The sequence below is a fragment of the Heptranchias perlo genome, chromosome 35, assembly GCF_035084215.1.
Source record: "Heptranchias perlo isolate sHepPer1 chromosome 35, sHepPer1.hap1, whole genome shotgun sequence".
Lineage (NCBI taxonomy): Eukaryota > Metazoa > Chordata > Chondrichthyes > Hexanchiformes > Hexanchidae > Heptranchias > Heptranchias perlo.
The window spans coordinates 20,706,459-20,724,166 of NC_090359.1; the positions used below are offsets into that span (position 1 = coordinate 20,706,459).

At 50.3% G+C, this 17,708-nt stretch overlaps 1 protein-coding gene across 5 annotated transcripts in view; it reads left to right on the forward strand.

Annotated features, from left to right (window-relative positions):
* The window catches only part of neurl4 (neuralized E3 ubiquitin protein ligase 4), an 86,881-nt gene extending 75,535 nt beyond the window's left edge, over positions 1-11,346 (forward strand). For 3 of the 5 annotated variants that reach the window (XM_067972055.1, XM_067972053.1, XM_067972054.1), the window contains 5 exons: positions 223-330; positions 2,142-2,286; positions 2,821-2,933; positions 6,060-6,222; positions 11,017-11,346. In XM_067972055.1, the coding sequence (XP_067828156.1) occupies positions 223-330; positions 2,142-2,286; positions 2,821-2,933; positions 6,060-6,222; positions 11,017-11,221 (734 nt within the window). In that variant the 3' untranslated portion in view covers positions 11,222-11,346. The remainder of the gene's footprint in view (positions 1-222; positions 331-2,141; positions 2,287-2,820; positions 2,934-6,059; positions 6,223-11,016) is intronic. The other 2 variants (XM_067972052.1, XM_067972056.1) reach the window with 1 other exon arrangement.
* The last annotated feature ends 6,362 nt before the right edge of the window (positions 11,347-17,708 follow it).

Below are 17,708 nucleotides of genomic sequence, written 5' to 3' on the forward strand. Positions count from 1 at the left end.
CGGCTGTGATGCCTCTGGCAGTGGAATAGCCTGCCCTCTGGTACCTCGCCCAAGTGGCCGCTAGTCACACGCGGGCCAGGGCAGTGAGTGCCGACATGCTCATCTGATGGAGAGAGCGCCTCAGCCCAATCCCATCCCCTCCGCACACCCATGTTCTCCACTCTTGCCCCCATCACTTTTCTCAATGGTTCGATCACTCAGATCTCTGTTCTTCTTTCCCAGGTATCAAGGAGAACCTATGCTGGACGCCACCTCCTGAAGTGAATCCCATGAAAACATGCGAATATCAGGCACTTTGTGCCAGGTTTAAAGAGCTCCTCCCACTGCCAGGTGAGAACTTTTTTTTAAAAGAATATATTGGGGCAGCTAGTTGAACATCAAACACCGTGGTCGAGGACAGAAGAGATGATGAAGTAAATCAGGGCGTAGTGATCAGTCAGCGTCCAGCTGGGATTTTAAAAGCTGGTAGATTGTCGGAGGAGTGTTACGCTGAGGGAGCGAAGGCATTCCACGGTTTTCAGGTCCTGGGAAAGATCGAGTTAGAGTAGGATACTGTACGACGAACCTTGATTTCGACACGGGAAGGAGGAAGAGTGTGCAGGGAGCGGATGGAACATCGGAACAGGAGTGGGCCATTCAGCCCCTCGAGCCTGTTCCGCCATTCAATCAGATCATGGCTGAAACGGTACCTAAACTCCATTTACCTGCCTTTGTTCCATATCCCTTGACAGCGTATTTATTAGGTAAGTCTATCAATCTTTAAAGCTCCAACTGATCCACAGCTTTTTGGGGGGAGAGAGTTCCAGATTTCTACTACCTTTTGTAGTGCTTCCTGATGTCACTCCTAAATGGCCTGACTCTAATTTTAAGATTATGCCCCCTTGTTCTCTATTTCCCCAACCAGAGGAAATAGTTCCTCTCTGTCTACCCTATCGAAACCCTTTATCATTTTCAGCACCTCCATTGGAAACGCGCGCTCGTAATTTAACCCTTTAAGCCCCGATATCATTCTGGTGAATCTGCGCTGCGCCCCCTCCGAGGCCAGTATATCCTTCCAGAGGCGCAGTGCCCAGAACTGAACGCAGGGCTCCCGATGGGGTCCGTACAACGATTACATTTCAGGAGAATTCATTGGAGAAGCACTGCGGCACCCCAAGGATTGATTAGGCACTATATAAATGTTAATTCGTTCGTTCTAAAGTAGTCCCCATGAAGGGCTCTCGGGTGCTGAGCCGCTCTCCATCCGTATGTGCCGACATTTTCTGTGGGTCACATCGCAGGGGATTTACTGCAGAGTTTTACATAGAATAACGTAGAAATTACAGCACAGAAACAGGCCATTCGGCCCAACTGGTCCATGCCAGCGTTTAAGCTCCACACAGGCCTCCTCCCACCCTACTTCATACTGTTTAAAAGTATGTATTCTGTCTCATTGTATGGTACAGCACAGTAGGAGGCCATTCGGCCCATCGTGCCCGTGCTGGCCCCTTGCAAGAGCTATCCAATTAGTCCCACTCCCCTGCTCTTTCCCCACAGCCCTGTAAATTTTTCCCTTTCGAGTATTTATCCAATTCCCTTCTGAAAGTTACGATTGAATCTGTTTCCATCGCCCTTTCAGGCAGCGCATTCCAGATCATCTCAACTCGCTGCGTAAACAAACGTTTCCTCATGTCGCCTCTGGCTCTTTTAATCAATCACCTTAAATCTGTGTGCTCTGCCACCAGAAGCAAATTTTCCTCACTGACTCTCAAAACTGTTTGTGATCTTGAAAACCTCCATCAAATCTCCTCTGAACCTTCTCCGCTCTAAAGAGAACAACCCCAGCTTCTCCAGTCTCTCCCTTCTGTAGTACGGATACAATCCACATTGAGCCAGCCACAGGGATCAGTCGCCATCCAGCGACTCCTGCCATGTGTGGAGGTCGGGTGCGGGCTTGGCTGCGACGCCCTCCACGGTCCAATAGCCTGCACAAACGGCGGACTCAGCTGGGGTACCCGCGGTAAACTTTTGAGAGAAGCGGGGGAAGAGAAGAAATGGGGGGGGGGGGAGGGGGGGAGGTGGTGTGGGGGTTGGAGGGAGGGTGAGCAGGGGATTGACCGCCGCAGTGACTTGTACGTTCTCCCGTTGCCATGACGTTGCAGATGGCTACTTCAACGAAGAGTTGAAGTGCAACCTGTGCTACTGCGAGTCCTGCCACAAGCTGCGAGGGGACGAGGCTTACTACAAGCGAGGCGACCCGCCCAAGGACTACGCCCTGCCGTTCGGGTGGTGCAGGTTCGCACTGAGGTAAGTGGCCGAGGTCGGGGGGGGGGGGCAAGGGTCACTGCACCGGACTGTCCGAGCGCGCTCAGCCCCAGCACACCGGGTGGGGAGGTTAACCGATGAGTGCGAAGGACCCTGGTTAGATTTAATCAGCAGGGAAGGGACTGCACTGTTCCTTTCTTCTGTGCGAACTGGTGTGGTTGCTGCACCTGCGTGTTGTGTCAGGCCGTGTTACGGACTTCACATGGTGCATCAAACAGAGATAACTGTGTCACTGCAGCAGGGTGTAATGTCCCATTGTAATAGGGCGAAATGTCAGGTCACAGGGTGATGGTCCCACTGTAATGGGGTGTAATGCTGGTCATTAAGTGCCTGTCCCACCTCGGGATGGGGGACTTAGTTCCGTTGCCATTAGCCCCGAGGCTCGTGGCTGCCGCTCTGTATTTCAATTGGCCGCGAAGCCCTTTCGGACGTCCCGAGGACGTGAAAGTCACCGGGTGATTTTTTTTCTTTGCTTTTTGCATTGCCTAAAACGTGTCGATATTTGGGTTCCTTCAGGCTGAATCCCCGCTGTGAGGTCGCCAACGTTTACAAAAAGTGGCACACGGCATACCACGGGACGTCTGTGGGGGCTCTGAGGCGGGCCTTGGATCACGGGGAGCTGGTGTCAGGTATGTGAACGGGATGAAAATGTGGGGGAGGGGGGAAATCAAAAGCTTGAACGCCCAGTTAACACTTCAAAAGAAGAAAAAAAATTCCCATTAAGCTGCAAGCACATAAAGGCAAGCGAGCCATATTGCCCTGTTGTCTGGTCACGAACCTGCTCGATGGCACTCTCCTCTCGGCTGAACAAGGCACCTGTTTAGTTTTGGACGGTTATCTGAACTGAGCCGCTTTTCTCTGATTCAAGCTAGTGAAGGGTAAATTTAGGACTGATATCAGGAAATTCTTTGTCCTGCAAAGAATGAAACCACGCTTGGAGTGGATTCCAGGATCGAGATGTACAGGCGAAAACCCTGGAATCATTTCAGAACCAAGTGGAGAGACTTTAGGGTCCATGTGGATGGATGATTTTAAATGGGCTGAATGCGTTTTCCTCATCCAAGACTACGTTGTAATCTTGGGTAAAGCTCCCTCTATACTGTCCCATCAAACACTCCCAGGGCAGGTACAGCACGGGTTAGATACAGAGTAAAGCTCCCTCTACACTGTCCCATCAAACACTCCCAGGGCAGGTACAGCACGGGTTAGATACAGAGTAAAGCTCCCTCTACACTGTCCCATCAAACACTCCCAGGGCAGGTACAGCACGGGTTAGATACAGAGTAAAGCTCCCTCTACACTGTCCCATCAAACACTCCCAGGGCAGGTACAGCACGGGTTAGATACAGAGTAAAGCTCCCTCTACACTGTCCCATCAAACACTCCCAGGGCAGGTACAGCGCGGGTTAGATACAGAGTAAAGCTCCCTCTACACTGTCCCATCAAACACTCCCAGGGCAGGTACAGCACGGGTTAGATACAGAGTAAAGCTCCCTCTACACTGTCCCATCAAACACTCCCAGGGCAGGTACAGCACGGGTTAGATACAGAGTAAAGCTCCCCCTACACTGTCCCATCAAACACTCCCAGGGCAGGTACAGCACGGGTTAGATACAGAGTAAAGCTCCCCCTACACTGTCCCATCAAACACTACTAAGACCCTTACTCCCAACGTAGAAGGACAGCTGTCATCCTCTCTCTTCGGTCCCTGTGGTGAAAAGACCAATGTCTGACCTGCAGCAGCAGTGTTCAGCATTTATGAGTTATATACTGTGCATCTTGTATTTTCAGATGATCCGAATGAAATAACTAAAACTCTTGCTTTCTTTTCTCTTTGCACTCCTCACCCCCTCTGCCCTTTGCACTCCTCACCCCCTCTGCCCCTTTGCACTCCTCACCCCCTCTGCCCCTTTGCACTCCTCACCCCCTCTGCCCCTTTGCACTCCTCACCCCCTCTGCCCCTTTGCACTCCTCACCCCCTCTGCCCCTTTGCACTCCTCACCCCCTCTGCCCCTTTGCACTCCTCACCCCCTCTGCCCCTTTGCACTCCTCACCCCCTCTGCCCCTTTGCACTCCTCACCCCCTCTGCCCCTTTGCACTCCTCACCCCCTCTGCCCCTTTGCACTCCTCACCCCCTCTGCCCCTTTGCACTCCTCACCCCCTCTGCCCCTTTGCACTCCTCACCCCCTCTGCCCCTTTGCACTCCTCACCCCCTCTGCCCCTTTGCACTCCTCACCCCCTCTGCCCCTTTGCACTCCTCACCCCCTCTGCCCCTTTGCACTCCTCACCCCCTCTGCCCCTTTGCACTCCTCACCCCCTCTGCCCCTTTGCACTCCTCACCCCCTCTGCCCCTTTGCACTCCTCACCCCCTCTGCCCCTTTGCACTCCTCACCCCCTCTGCCCCTTTGCACTCCTCACCCCCTCTGCCCCTTTGCACTCCTCACCCCCTCTGCCCCTTTGCACTCCTCACCCCCTCTGCCCCTTTGCACTCCTCACCCCCTCTGCCCCTTTGCACTCCTCACCCCCTCTGCCCCTTTGCACTCCTCACCCCCTCTGCCCCTTTGCACTCCTCACCCCCTCTGCCCCTTTGCACTCCTCACCCCCTCTGCCCCTTTGCACTCCTCACCCCCTCTGCCCCTTTGCACTCCTCACCCCCTCTGCCCCTTTGCACTCCTCACCCCCTCTGCCCCTTTGCACTCCTCACCCCCTCTGCCCCTTTGCACTCCTCACCCCCTCTGCCCCTTTGCACTCCTCACCCCCTCTGCCCCTTTGCACTCCTCACCCCCTCTGCCCCTTTGCACTCCTCACCCCCTCTGCCCCTTTGCACTCCTCACCCCCTCTGCCCCTTTGCACTCCTCACCCCCTCTGCCCCTTTGCACTCCTCACCCCCTCTGCCCCTTTGCACTCCTCACCCCCTCTGCCCCTTTGCACTCCTCACCCCCTCTGCCCCTTTGCACTCCTCACCCCCTCTGCCCCTTTGCACTCCTCACCCCCTCTGCCCCTTTGCACTCCTCACCCCCTCTGCCCCTTTGCACTCCTCACCCCCTCTGCCCCTTTGCACTCCTCACCCCCTCTGCCCCTTTGCACTCCTCACCCCCTCTGACCCTTTGCACTCCTCACCCCCTCTGACCCTTTGCACTCCTCACCCCCTCTGACCCTTTGCACTCCTCACCCCCTCTGACCCTTTGCACTCCTCACCCCCTCTGACCCTTTGCACTCCTCACCCCCTCTGCCCCTTTGCACTCCTCACCCCCTCTGCCCCTTTGCACTCCTCACCCCCTCTGCCCCTTTGCACTCCTCACCCCCTCTGCCCCTTTGCACTCCTCACCCCCTCTGCCCCTTTGCACTCCTCACCCCCTCTGCCCCTTTGCACTCCTCACCCCCTCTGCCCCTTTGCACTCCTCACCCCCTCTGCCCCTTTGCACTCCTCACCCCCTCTGCCCCTTTGCACTCCTCACCCCCTCTGCCCCTTTGCACTCCTCACCCCCTCTGCCCCTTTGCACTCCTCACCCCCTCTGCCCCTTTGCACTCCTCACCCCCTCTGCCCCTTTGCACTCCTCACCCCCTCTGCCCCTTTGCACTCCTCACCCCCTCTGCCCCTTTGCACTCCTCACCCCCTCTGCCCCTTTGCACTCCTCACCCCCTCTGCCCCTTTGCACTCCTCACCCCCTCTGCCCCTTTGCACTCCTCACCCCCTCTGCCCCTTTGCACTCCTCACCCCCTCTGCCCCTTTGCACTCCTCACCCAAATTACAGCAGGAGGTGCGTCAATTTTCTGCAGCAAACAGGCAAAAGTGGAGTTACAGAATGGATATAATGAGCCTGAGGAAAACAGCGTGCAGGAAAAGGACATTGTAAAAGTTAACCTCTCGCCAACAATGCGATACGTGGGACTTGACCGGTTCTGTCCTAAAATACAGTAAGTGCTGACTGAATATAGATAAACAGTCGAGCTAATACTGCACCTTCAGGGGAGAGGGGAGGGTGAAGACATGGCTGGTCCGCCGATCCCCAGCACTCAGATTTGCTGGACGGATGGTTTGATGCTGTCGTGGTTAGAAACTCGGGGATCTTGAGTTCAAATCCCAATAATGCAACTTGTGAAATTGAATTTAATGAATGTGGTTATTTGTGGGCTGCCATCAGGGAAAAAACCCAACTAGTTCACTGATATCCAGCTTGTCCGAAAAAGGTTGCTGCCTGCGTCCTTATCGGAGGCAATGTCCATCAGACCCATGTCTTTGCCCACCTCCCTTGACCTATCGCACTGCTCTAAGGCTTCATAAAACATAAGAACATAAGAAATAGGAGCAGGAGTAGGCCAATCGGCCCCTCGAGCCTGCTCCGCCATTCAATAAGATCATGGCTGATCTGATCCTAACCTCAAATCTAAATTCATGTCCAATTTCCTGCCCGCTCCCCGTAACCCCTAATTCCCTTTACTTCTAGGAAACTGTCTATTTCTGTTTTAAATTTATTTAATGATGTAGCTTCCACAGCTTCCTGGGGCAGCAAATTCCACAGACCCACCACCCTCTGAGTGAAGAAGTTTCTCCTCATCTCAGTTTTGAAAGAGCAGCCCCTTATTCTAAGATTATGCCCCCTAGTTCTAGTTTCACCCATCCTTGGGAACATCCTTACCGCATCCACCCGATCAAGCCCCTTCACAATCTTATATGTTTCAATAAGATCGCCTCTCATTCTTCTGAACTCCAATGAGTAGAGTCCCAATCTACTCAACCTCTCCTCATATGTCCGCCCCCTCATCCCCGGGATTAACCGAGTGAACCTTCTTTGTACTGCCTCGAGAGCAAGTATGTCTTTTCTTAAGTATGGAGACCAAAACTGTATGCAGTATTCCAGGTGCGGTCTCACCAATACCCTATATAACTACAGCAATACCTCCCTGTTTTTATATTCTATCCCCCTAGCAATAAACGCCAACATTCCGTTGGCCTTCTTGATCACCTGCTGCACCTGCAAACTTACTTTTTGATTTTCTTGCACTAGGACCCCCAGATCCCTTTGTACTGCAGTACTTTCCAGTTGCTCGCCATTAAGAGAACAACTTGCTCTCCGATTTTTCCTGCCATAGTGCATAACCTCACATTTTCCAATATTGTATTGCATCTGCCAAATCTCCGCCCACTCACCCAGCCTGTCTATATCCCCTTGTAGGTTTTTTATGTCCTCCTCACTCTCTACTTTCCCTCCCATCTTTGTATCATCTGCAAACTTTGATATGTTACACTCGGTCCCCTCCTCCAAATCGTTAATATAGATTGTAAAGAGTTGGGGACCCAGCACCAACCCCTGCGGAACACCACTGGCTACAGGTTGCCAGTCCGAGAATGTACCATTTATCCCAACTCTCTGCTTCCTGTTAGATAACCAATCCTCCACCCATGCCAGAATATTACCCCCAATCCAGTGATTCTTTATCTTGAGCAATAATCTTTTATGTGGCACCTTGTCGAATGCCTTCTGGAAGTCCAAATACACTACGTCCACTGGTTCCCCTTTATCCACCCTGTACGTTATATCCTCAAAGAACTCAAGCAAATTTGTCAGACATGACTTCCCCTTCGTAAAGCCATGCTGACTTTGTCCTATTAAATTATGTTTATCCAAATGTTCTGCTACTGTCTCCTTAATAATAGACTCCAAAATTTTACCCACCACAGATGTTAAGCTAACTGGTCTATAATTTCCAGCCTTCTGCCTACTACCCTTTTTAAATAAGGGTGTTACATTGGCAGTTTTCCAATCTGCCGGGACCTTTGCCGAGTCCAGAGAATTTTGGAAAATTATTACCAAAGCATCCACAATCCCCACTGCCACTTCCCTCAAGACCCTAGGATGTAAGCCATCAGGTCCAGGGGATTTATCCGCCTTCAACCCACCCCCACCTCTGCAACTTCTCTCCAGCCCCACGTCCCTCATATCCTTCGGTCTTCTGACTCTGGTCTTTGGGGCAGGGCGGGAGAATGCATCATCATTGATGAAGCCTTCCGGCACTCTGGAACTCTCTCCCCAAAACCCCAACTACCTAGAATTAAGGAACAATAGCAGAGCTTATTACGCTACTGGGTGTAAAGCAGGGAAGTTATGTTAAACTTGTATCGAACCATGGTTAGAGCACACTGAGGACTGTGCACAGTTCTGGTCTCCATATTACAGAAAGGATATAGAGGCACTGGAGAAGGTGCAAAAAAATTCACAAGCACGATACCAGAACTGAGAGGATGCACTTGTCAGGAAAGGCTGAACAGGCTGGGGCTCCTTTCTCTAGAAAAGAGAAGGCTGAAGGGTGACCTGATAGAGGTCTTTAAGATAATGAAAAGGTTTATAGGTAGACTTAGAGAAGATGTTTCCACTTGTGGGGGTAATCCAAAACTAGGGGCCATAAATATAAGATAGTCACTAATAAATCCAATCGGGAATTCAGGAGAAACTTCTTTACCCAGAGAGTGGTGAGAATGTGGAACTCGCTCCCACAAGTAGTTGTTGAGGTGAATAGCAGAGATGCATTTAAGAGGAAGCGAGATAAACACATGAGGGAGAAAGGAATAGAAGGATATGCTGATAGGGTGAGATGAAGTCGGGAGGGAGGAGGCTCATGTGGAGCATGAACACCAGCATAGACCTGTTAAGCCAAATGGCCTGTTTCTGTGCTGAGATTCAATGTGACTGTAACCTCCCCTCCCACCTTCCAAATATGCCTCAAAACCTACCTCTTTGGCCATCAGTCACCTCCCCTATCTCTTCTGACTCCCATTTGCCGTCTGTTTACCCCAACATGTTTTTTGTGAGGTGCCTTGGGATATTTTGAAAGAAAGACTTGCATTTATACAGCGCCTTCACAACCTCAGGACGTCCCAAAGCGCTTTACAGCCAATGAAGTACTTTTGAAGTGTAGTCACTGTTGTAATGTAGGGAAACACAGCAGCCAATTTGCACACAGCAAGATCCCACAAACAGCAATGAGATAATAACCAGATGTTCTGTTTTAGTGATGTTGGTTGAGAGATAAATAAACTCCCCTGCTCTTCGGATAGTGGCCGTGGGATCTTTTACGTCCACCTGAGAGGGCAGATGGGGCCTCAGTTTAACGTCTCAGCCATGATCTTATTGAATGGCGGAGCAGGCTCGAGGGGCCGATTGGCCTACTCCTGCTCCTATTTCTTATGTTCTTATGTTCTCATCCAAAAGACGGCACCTCCGACAGTGCAGCGCTCCCTCCGTACTGACGCTGGGAAGTGTCAGCTGGGATTGTGTGCTGAAGTCTCTGGAATAGGATTTGAACCCATGACCTTCTGACTTAGAGGCGAGGGAGCTACCCACTGAACCACGGCTGACCCCTTTTTGCTATGTTACGAGTGCTGTAAGAGTGCAGGATGTTGCTGTGGCATCTCCCGGAGTCCGGCTCGGCTGGAGTGTGTGTGACTGCTTGTGCCTTTACCCGCGTGCTCGCGCCTGCCTGTGACCCTGGGTGCGGTGAGGCACGGCAGTACAAGCTAGGAACAAGACTACCGCTTGTTAACCTGCTCGCATACCTGCCAAGGACGTGATGGTAAACCTTTATAAGTCACAGGTTAGGCCTCAGCTGGAGTATTGTGTCCATTTCTGGGCAATGCACTTAAGGAAGGATGTCAAGGCCTTGGAGAGAGGATTCAGAGAGGATTTACTGGACTGGTACCAGGGGATGAGGGACTAGAGAAGCTGGGATTATTCTCCTTGGAACAGAGAAGGTTAAGGGGAGATTTAAGAGAGGTGATCAAAATTATGAGTGGTTTTGATAGGCTCGTTAGGGAGGGACTGTTTCCACTGGCAGGAGGGTTGGTAACCGGAGGACATAAGAAATAGGAGCAGGAGTAGGCCAATCGGCCCCTCGAACCTGCTCCGCCATTCAATAAGATCATGGCTGATCTGATCCTAACCTCAAATCTAAATTCATGTCCAATTTCCTGCCCGCTCCCCGTAACCCCTAATTCCCTTTACTTCTGGGAAACTGTCTATTTCTGTTTTAAATTTATTTAATGATGTAGCTTCCACAGCTTCCTGGGGCAGCAAATTCCACAGACCTACCACCCTCTGAGTGAAGAAGTTTCTCCTCATCTCAGTTTTGAAAGAGCAGCCCCTTATTCTAAGATTATGCCCCCTAGTTCTAGTTTCACCCATCCTTGGGAACATCCTTACCGCATCCACCCGATCAAGCCCCTTCACAATCTTATAAGATCGCCTCTCCAATGAGTAGAGTCCCAATCTACTCAACCTCTCCTCATATGTCCGCCCCCTCATCCCCGGGATTAACCGAGTGAACCTTCTTTGTACTGCCTCGAGAGCAAGTATGTCTTTTCTTAAGTATGGAAGGTTTAAGGTAATTGGCAAAAAATCTAGAGGGGCGTGAGAATTATTGTTGCACAGCGAGTTGTTACGATCTGGAACGCGCTGCCTGACAGGGCGGTGGAAGCAGATTCAATAGTAACTTTCAAAAGGGAATTGGATAAATACTTAAAAAGGAAACATTTGCAGGGCTCTGGGGAAAGAGCGGGGGGGAGTGGGGCTAATTGGATTGGACATAGAGCCGGCACAGGTACGACGGGCCGAGTGGCCTCCTCCTGTGCTGTATCATTCTACACAGTAATTCTTTGTATTTTGTTCTTGCTAATTGTGCTATTCTTTCCCCCCCCCCCACTTTCTCCGCTCTTAGATTCAAGGACCTGAAATCGCAGCGCCATCACCAGGCACAAGTGGCCTTCCAGGTGTGTGTCCGGCCGGGGTCGTACAAGGTGGGGCCGCAGTCGGTGGGGGCCAGCGAGTCAATCGACCCCCGCTTCAGCAACAACGAGATCGAGTGGGTCACCAAGGAGAGAGCCTCGACGGTCCTTTACGGCCTGCTGATCCGCGTGGAGTGAGGCGTTTCCCTGCCTCCGCTCGCAAACTTGGGGAGGGAGGGAGGGAGAGAGAGAACGAACGAAACAAACCAGAGAGACTGATGCTACGTTGGTGCCGCAATCAAAGTGCGACGACAGCAGGCGATGGGCGGGCGGGCGGGCGTTGGGGAGGAAGAGAAAGCACACACAGAGTCAGGACACTGTAGCATCTGCGTTTGCACACTTTTACACAACCCGGGTCTCGCACCAACGGAACGCTGCACTTTTGTCTCTCGTGTCGACAAAGAAGAACAAGATGTCGTCGAACTAAAACGTTCAGTTGGGATTTAACCTTGCCTTTTTGGGGGTGGGGGTTGCTCTTGTTAGAGGGGCCCCCCCCCGGTTTCCACTGTGGCAAACTGTTTTTTTTTTATATATAGCTTTTTTTTTAAAAAAAGAAAAACGCTTGAGCATCTGAACTGCTGAATGTTCCGACGACCAGAAGCCTGAGGCACAGGCCGGACTTAACTGCATAAAAACAAAATAGAATATCTGACGGTGGATATTTCCTCTCTGTTTTGGGAGGGGAGAGGCACGGAAAAAGACACGCGAGCAAGATGTGTTGTGCAGGTAACCAGCGTAAGTGCGTCCATTCAAGGGGACGCGCGTACGGACGCTGATCCAACTCTTAAGGCAACAGACTTCCTTCAGAAAAAAAAAACCTGTGTTTGTGAATGCATGCCCACTGCAGGGATATTTAAAAACATGTACAGAGAGCGAACTGCTGGGTGTGGGGAGGGGGAGTTGCAAATGGGTTGGGTCGGGGGGGGGGCGGGGGGGTGCAGAGAATGGGATTGCTTGGCTCCTCGCCGCCCCCCAAGGCCGTCGGATCTAAGGGAGGAAGAAAAAGCCAACGCTGAAGGGGCCAGCAAGGCCCCCCGCCCCACCCCACCCCACCCCACTCCCAAAACACACGGCCGGTCGGACACGTCAGGACGAAGATGTTGTTTCCGCGAGGGATTGTCCGGGTGGGCCGAGGCTTCGCACACCTCGGGCAAACGGTAGAAGGCGGCGTTCCCCCTCCCCCCCCCCCCACCCCCCCCCCCGCTCTATCCCCTGACCGGCGGGTGACAGGGGTCCGCCTCACGCCCTTTCGAAGAGCTAGTTCTGCACGCTGCGCTCTCCAGCCAATTGGCTGCTTGTCGCCTGATACTTGCTACCGCATTTTTACCTGGTTTTTTTTTTTGTTTGTTGTTTTTTAAAAAATCTGCAATTTTAAGACTCGAGATTTTATAAGAGTGCCGTCCAGCAGGGTCGGAATTGTTGTCAAACTGAATCTGATCAGACTGCTGTTAAATGGGTTATGACTGCGGCTGAAGAGTTGGGGGTGGCGGGGTGGGGGTGGGGGGGAGTTGATAGCTGTGGAAAAGATCCGATAGGATGGACTGCTCCAGAACGCCCCCTGCACGGTCAACAGCGGCTTGAGCGCGCGCGGTGTGTGGACGTGCTTCAGAAACCGCACGAAGCCATAACTGAGGAGGAGGAGGGCGTGCGTTTTATTTGGGTTTCAGCGCGCGGCTGTCGATATTATTCCCGTCCGCTTTGCCTTGCGTTTTTCCCCCCTTTCTCCCACCGTCTCCTCTCGGCTTTGACTTGCCGCGCTGCAGGTGCGTGCCCACTTGTTGCCTGCTTTAATGTATTTCACTTGGAAGATTTCACGGAGGGTTTTCCTGAAGCAGACCCCACTCTGTGGAGAAGTAGAATGTGTTGAAACCTTAACCCGTGTGTGTGCGTGTGTGTGTGTGTGAGAGAGAGAGAGAGTGTGTGTTTGTTGTAACTTATTTCTATTTAGACTGTAATGTGGAGGAAGCTGAAACCTGATTGGGGATATCGTTAGTTGATGTGGCAGAAATAATTTTGGACAGTGGGGTGGGGGGGATGATTGAAACGGGCCAGACAATCATTTCCGCTTGTTTAACCCTACGTGTTCTGCAGGGTGACGCCCACTACTGTAAGTTACGTCGACTAACACTGTGATCGTTCACCATCTCAGGTCGCTCTCTTATCGTGCGAGTTTGTGCGTGTGTAGTTTTTCTGTTCAATTGTGAATTTTATGACTTGCAAGCCATATATATAAATATATATATATATATATATATATATATATATATAATGCTGCAAACGGCAGTTCAGATAATGGAAGTTGGCATTTTTATATATATATAATATGAAGAACTGTCTTTAAGCCACTTTGACATCAGTCTTCGTGAAGAAATCAAAGACTGCAGCTTTGAAACTTTGAATTATAATGCGAGACTACTGTAATTTCCACTGCCTCCTTTCCACCCTTGAACTCGCCTCTTCGTCGCAAGTGGGCTTGCAAGCCAAAAAAAAGTTCCACTTTGGTGCACAGTCTAACCTGCTCATCCCAGCGTACGGTTCTTTCCCCCCCCCCCCCTTTTTAAAAAAAAAATGTAATTTCTGCGCGTCCCCCATAACCGCCCGCCTCGGATGGCCGCACAGTGGTGGGGGGGTGGGGGGGGGGGGGGGGAGAAAGGGAACGAGCTGGAACCTTTGCCTGGCGGAGCTCTCCGATCGACGGTAAGACTCTGCCGGTCTTCCGTAGCCGCTGGACGTCCTCCAGGTGGACAAGTCACAGATAGTCTTGTGTGCGCGAGTGTTTATTTTTTCCTTTCGTTACCAATGAGACACTATTTAACAAAAAAAAATGAACGAGTGACTCAAGATTAAAGACTGTTACCTGTCACACCGTATCCTTCACATTCATAAAACGTTACCAAAAAAAACCACGTCGTCCCGCTCAAAGTTCTGTTTTTGCGTAAGAGTGCGGTAGCTTTCCAGCTGTGCGATGCAACGCAACTAGACTCGACCGTGCGCACGAGGGAGCTCATTCTACTTGCCCTGCTGACGGGCATCAGCGCTGCGAGGAGTGCAGCGGTTCAAGGATCCTCCCTCCCTTAGGGCATAGGAACAGGAGTGGGCCATTCAGCCCCTCGTGCCTGCTCCGCCATTTGATAAGATCATGGCTGATCTGTGATCTAACTCCATATACCTGCCTATGGCCCATATCCCTTAATTCCTTTGGTTGGCAAAAAGCTATCTATCTCTGATTTAAATTTAGCAATTGAGCTAGTATCAATTGCCGTTTGCGGAGGAGAGTTCCAAACTTCGACCACCCTTTCTGTGTAGAAATGTTTTCTAATCTCGCTCCTGAAAAGTCTGGTTCTAATTTTGAGACAGTGCCCCCGACTCCCAGAATCCCCAACCAGCGGAAATAGTTTCTCTCTATCCACCCTATCTGTTCCCCTTAATATCTTATAAACTTCGATCAGATCGCCCCTTAACCTTCTAAATTCCAGAGAATACAACTCCAATTTGTGTAATCTCTCCTCGTAACTTAACCCTCGAAGTCCGGGTATCATTCTAGTAAACCTACGCTGCGAGGGACGGGCAATAAATGTGGCCTTTCCGGCATTGCCCATCTGCCACGAACAAAATTTTAAAAGTACAGAAACCCTACGGTTCCCCCATCATGGCGTTGAATTCTACCCAGGTATTTAATCACACAGGAACAGGAGAAGGCCATTCAATTAGATCATGGCCGATCTGTACCTCAACTCCATTTTACCCGCCTTTGCTCCGTATCCCTTGATAGCGTTACTTAAAAAAAAAAATCTTAACGATTTCAGTCTTGAACATTTCAATTGACCCCCAGCGTCCCTGGCCTTTTTGGGGGTGGGGGGAAAGAGTTCTAGATTTCCACTGCCCTTTGTGTGAAGAAGTGCTTCCTGACATCACCCCTGAACGGCCTGGCTCTAATTTTAAGGTTATTCCCCCTTGTTCTGGACTCCCCCCATCACCAGAGGAAATAGTTTCTCTCTATCGACCCCATCGAATCCTTTAATCATCTTAAACACCTCAATGTGATCGCCCCTTAAACTTCTATGCTCGAGGGCATACAAGCCTAGTCTATGTAACTTTAAATTATCTCTATCACTCTTTGCTCTTCCTGCTATCAGTTTGGAACTTGCCTTTAGCTAGTTTCTACCGATGGCCCCTTGTGCCGCAGTCCTGCTTTATCTTTGAACGGTGCTGCAGGTTAACTTTAACGCACTTGGTATCTTGTGCACTTTTTAAAGGTCCTCTCTTTGGCTTTTTCTCAGGACTGAAGGGTGAGTTCTTCGGTTGCAGGGATCAACCTCAGAGCCTTTCTCTGCTAATAAAAGATCTGTCGATCTCAGTCTTGAAAACTCCAGTTGTCCCCCAGCATCCACAGCCGTTCAGGGGCGAGTTTTCCACATTTCCATTATCCTTTCTGTGGAAAAAGTACGTCCTGATTTCATTCCTAAGTGACTCTATTTTAAAGATTATGCATTCCCCCTCCCTGCCCTGCCACCAGAGGAAATAATTTCTCTGTATCTACTCTACGGAAACACTATGACTTTAAACGGCTCATTTTGATCACTCCTCAATCTTCTATACTCAAGGGAATACAAGTCTAGTCTGCAAGCTGACCTCAATTTGAGCCCCAATATCATTCTGGTGAATCTTCACTGTTCCCCCTCCAAGGCCAATAAATCCTTCTTGAGGTTTGGTACCTAAAACTGAACGCAGTGCTCCAGATAGGGTCTGAATAAGGCTCTGTATGACTGAAGCATAACTTCCTTACTTTTGTATTACAACCTCCTTGAGATAAAGGCCAACATTCCATTCGCTTTTTTGATTTACTTTTTGTATCTGGCCACCAGCTTTTAGTGAATTGGGCATATCGACACCCAAATGCCTTTGCTCCTCCACAGCCCCTATATTTCTTGTCATTAAGACAATATTCTGATTTATTTTTCTCGGATCCGAAGTAGATGAACTCCATCTGCCATAGTTTTACCCACTCAGGCTTTCTACATCTCTTCGTAGTTTCCTGCTCCTATCTACAAAACTTACTGTGCCTCCTAATTTACTGCAGTCTGCAAATTGGATATACAACTCTCTCTTCCTTCATCCAACTCATTGATATACATGGTGAAAAGCCGAGGCCCCAGTACAGATCCGTGGGGAACACCAGTTGTCACATCTTGCCAATCGCTGACCGTTCCCTTTGTCCCCACTCTGTCTCCTACCTCGCAACCAATTGCCATCGCATCTTACAGGGTTTCTTTCAATTTCGTACACCTTCATTTTTGCTAATCTCTTGTGTGGAATTTGAACACATAATCTAGGCTGACACTTCAGTGTAATACGGAGGGAGTGCTGCACTGTCGGAGGTGCCGTCCGTCAGTAGAGACGTTAAACTGAGGCCCCGCTTGCCCCCTCAGGTGGATGTAAAAGATCCGAAGACGCTATTTTGAAGAGCAGGGGGTGTCCTCCCCGGTCTCCTGGCAAATTTTTATCCCTCAACCAACATCACTAAAACAGATTATCTGGTCATTTGTCACATTGCTGTTTGTGGGATCTTGCTGTGTGCAAATTGGCTGCTGCGTTTACTACACTACAACAGTGACCACACTTCAAAAGTACTTAATTGTCTGTGAAACGCTTTGGAACTTCCTGAGGTCGTGAAAGGCTCGATATAAATGCGAGTCTTTCTTTTCTGCCTGCTTACCCACTTTCTGCGCTATAGCTCGTGTCCAGGTGATCCTTAAGTACGAACGTGCCTTGTTTGCTGGATGCTATCTTGCACTGGCAGGTATTCCATGGATCTTTTCCCCTATAACTGGGTAACTTTTTGTTGAATCAGTTTGGATGTCATAGACCCTCCATGAGAAACACTAGAGGTGTTGCCTCTTTAAGGGGAAACACTTCATTGTGCCCCAGTGACCTCGGCTCGCCTGACTCATCTTGAGATACAATGTGGACGTGGACATTGGTAGTGGAAAGGATCGGGTTTGATCGCCTGCCCACACTCGGTGCTGAGGTTCACACATTTAGAAAAGTCACTCAGGCCAATTAGAAGTGAATCGTAGAATCTTACAACACAGAAGGAGGCCATTCGGCCCATCGTGCCTGTGCCGTCTCTTTCAAAGAGCTATCCAATTAGTCCCACTCCCCTGCTCTTTCCCCATAGCCCTGGAATTTTCTCCCCTTCAAGTATTTATCCAATTCCCTTTTGAAAGCTACCACTGAGTCTATTTCCACCACTCTATCGGGCAGTGCATTCCAGATCATAGCAAATCGCTGCATAAAAAAAAAAATTCTCATCTCCCTTCTGGTTCTTTTGCCGATTACCTTAAATTAGCCACGATCTAATAGAATGGCGCGAGGGGCTGAATGGCCTACTCCTGTTCCTATATTGGGTCAAGCACTGGAGGACAGCCATGAAAGCGGACCCCAGCAAGAGTCAGTGCTTTCAAGAGAAAGTTAAGGGCAGCAGGTTTATACAGCTGCCTGTTATCTAGTCCCCAGTTGCACGCGTGTGTAGTCTGTACAAGTCGACTGCTGCGTTTTTTAAAAAAAAGATCTTTCACAATATATCAACTTTCTAGCCTCTTAATGGTGAGGCAGGTGTGTTTGC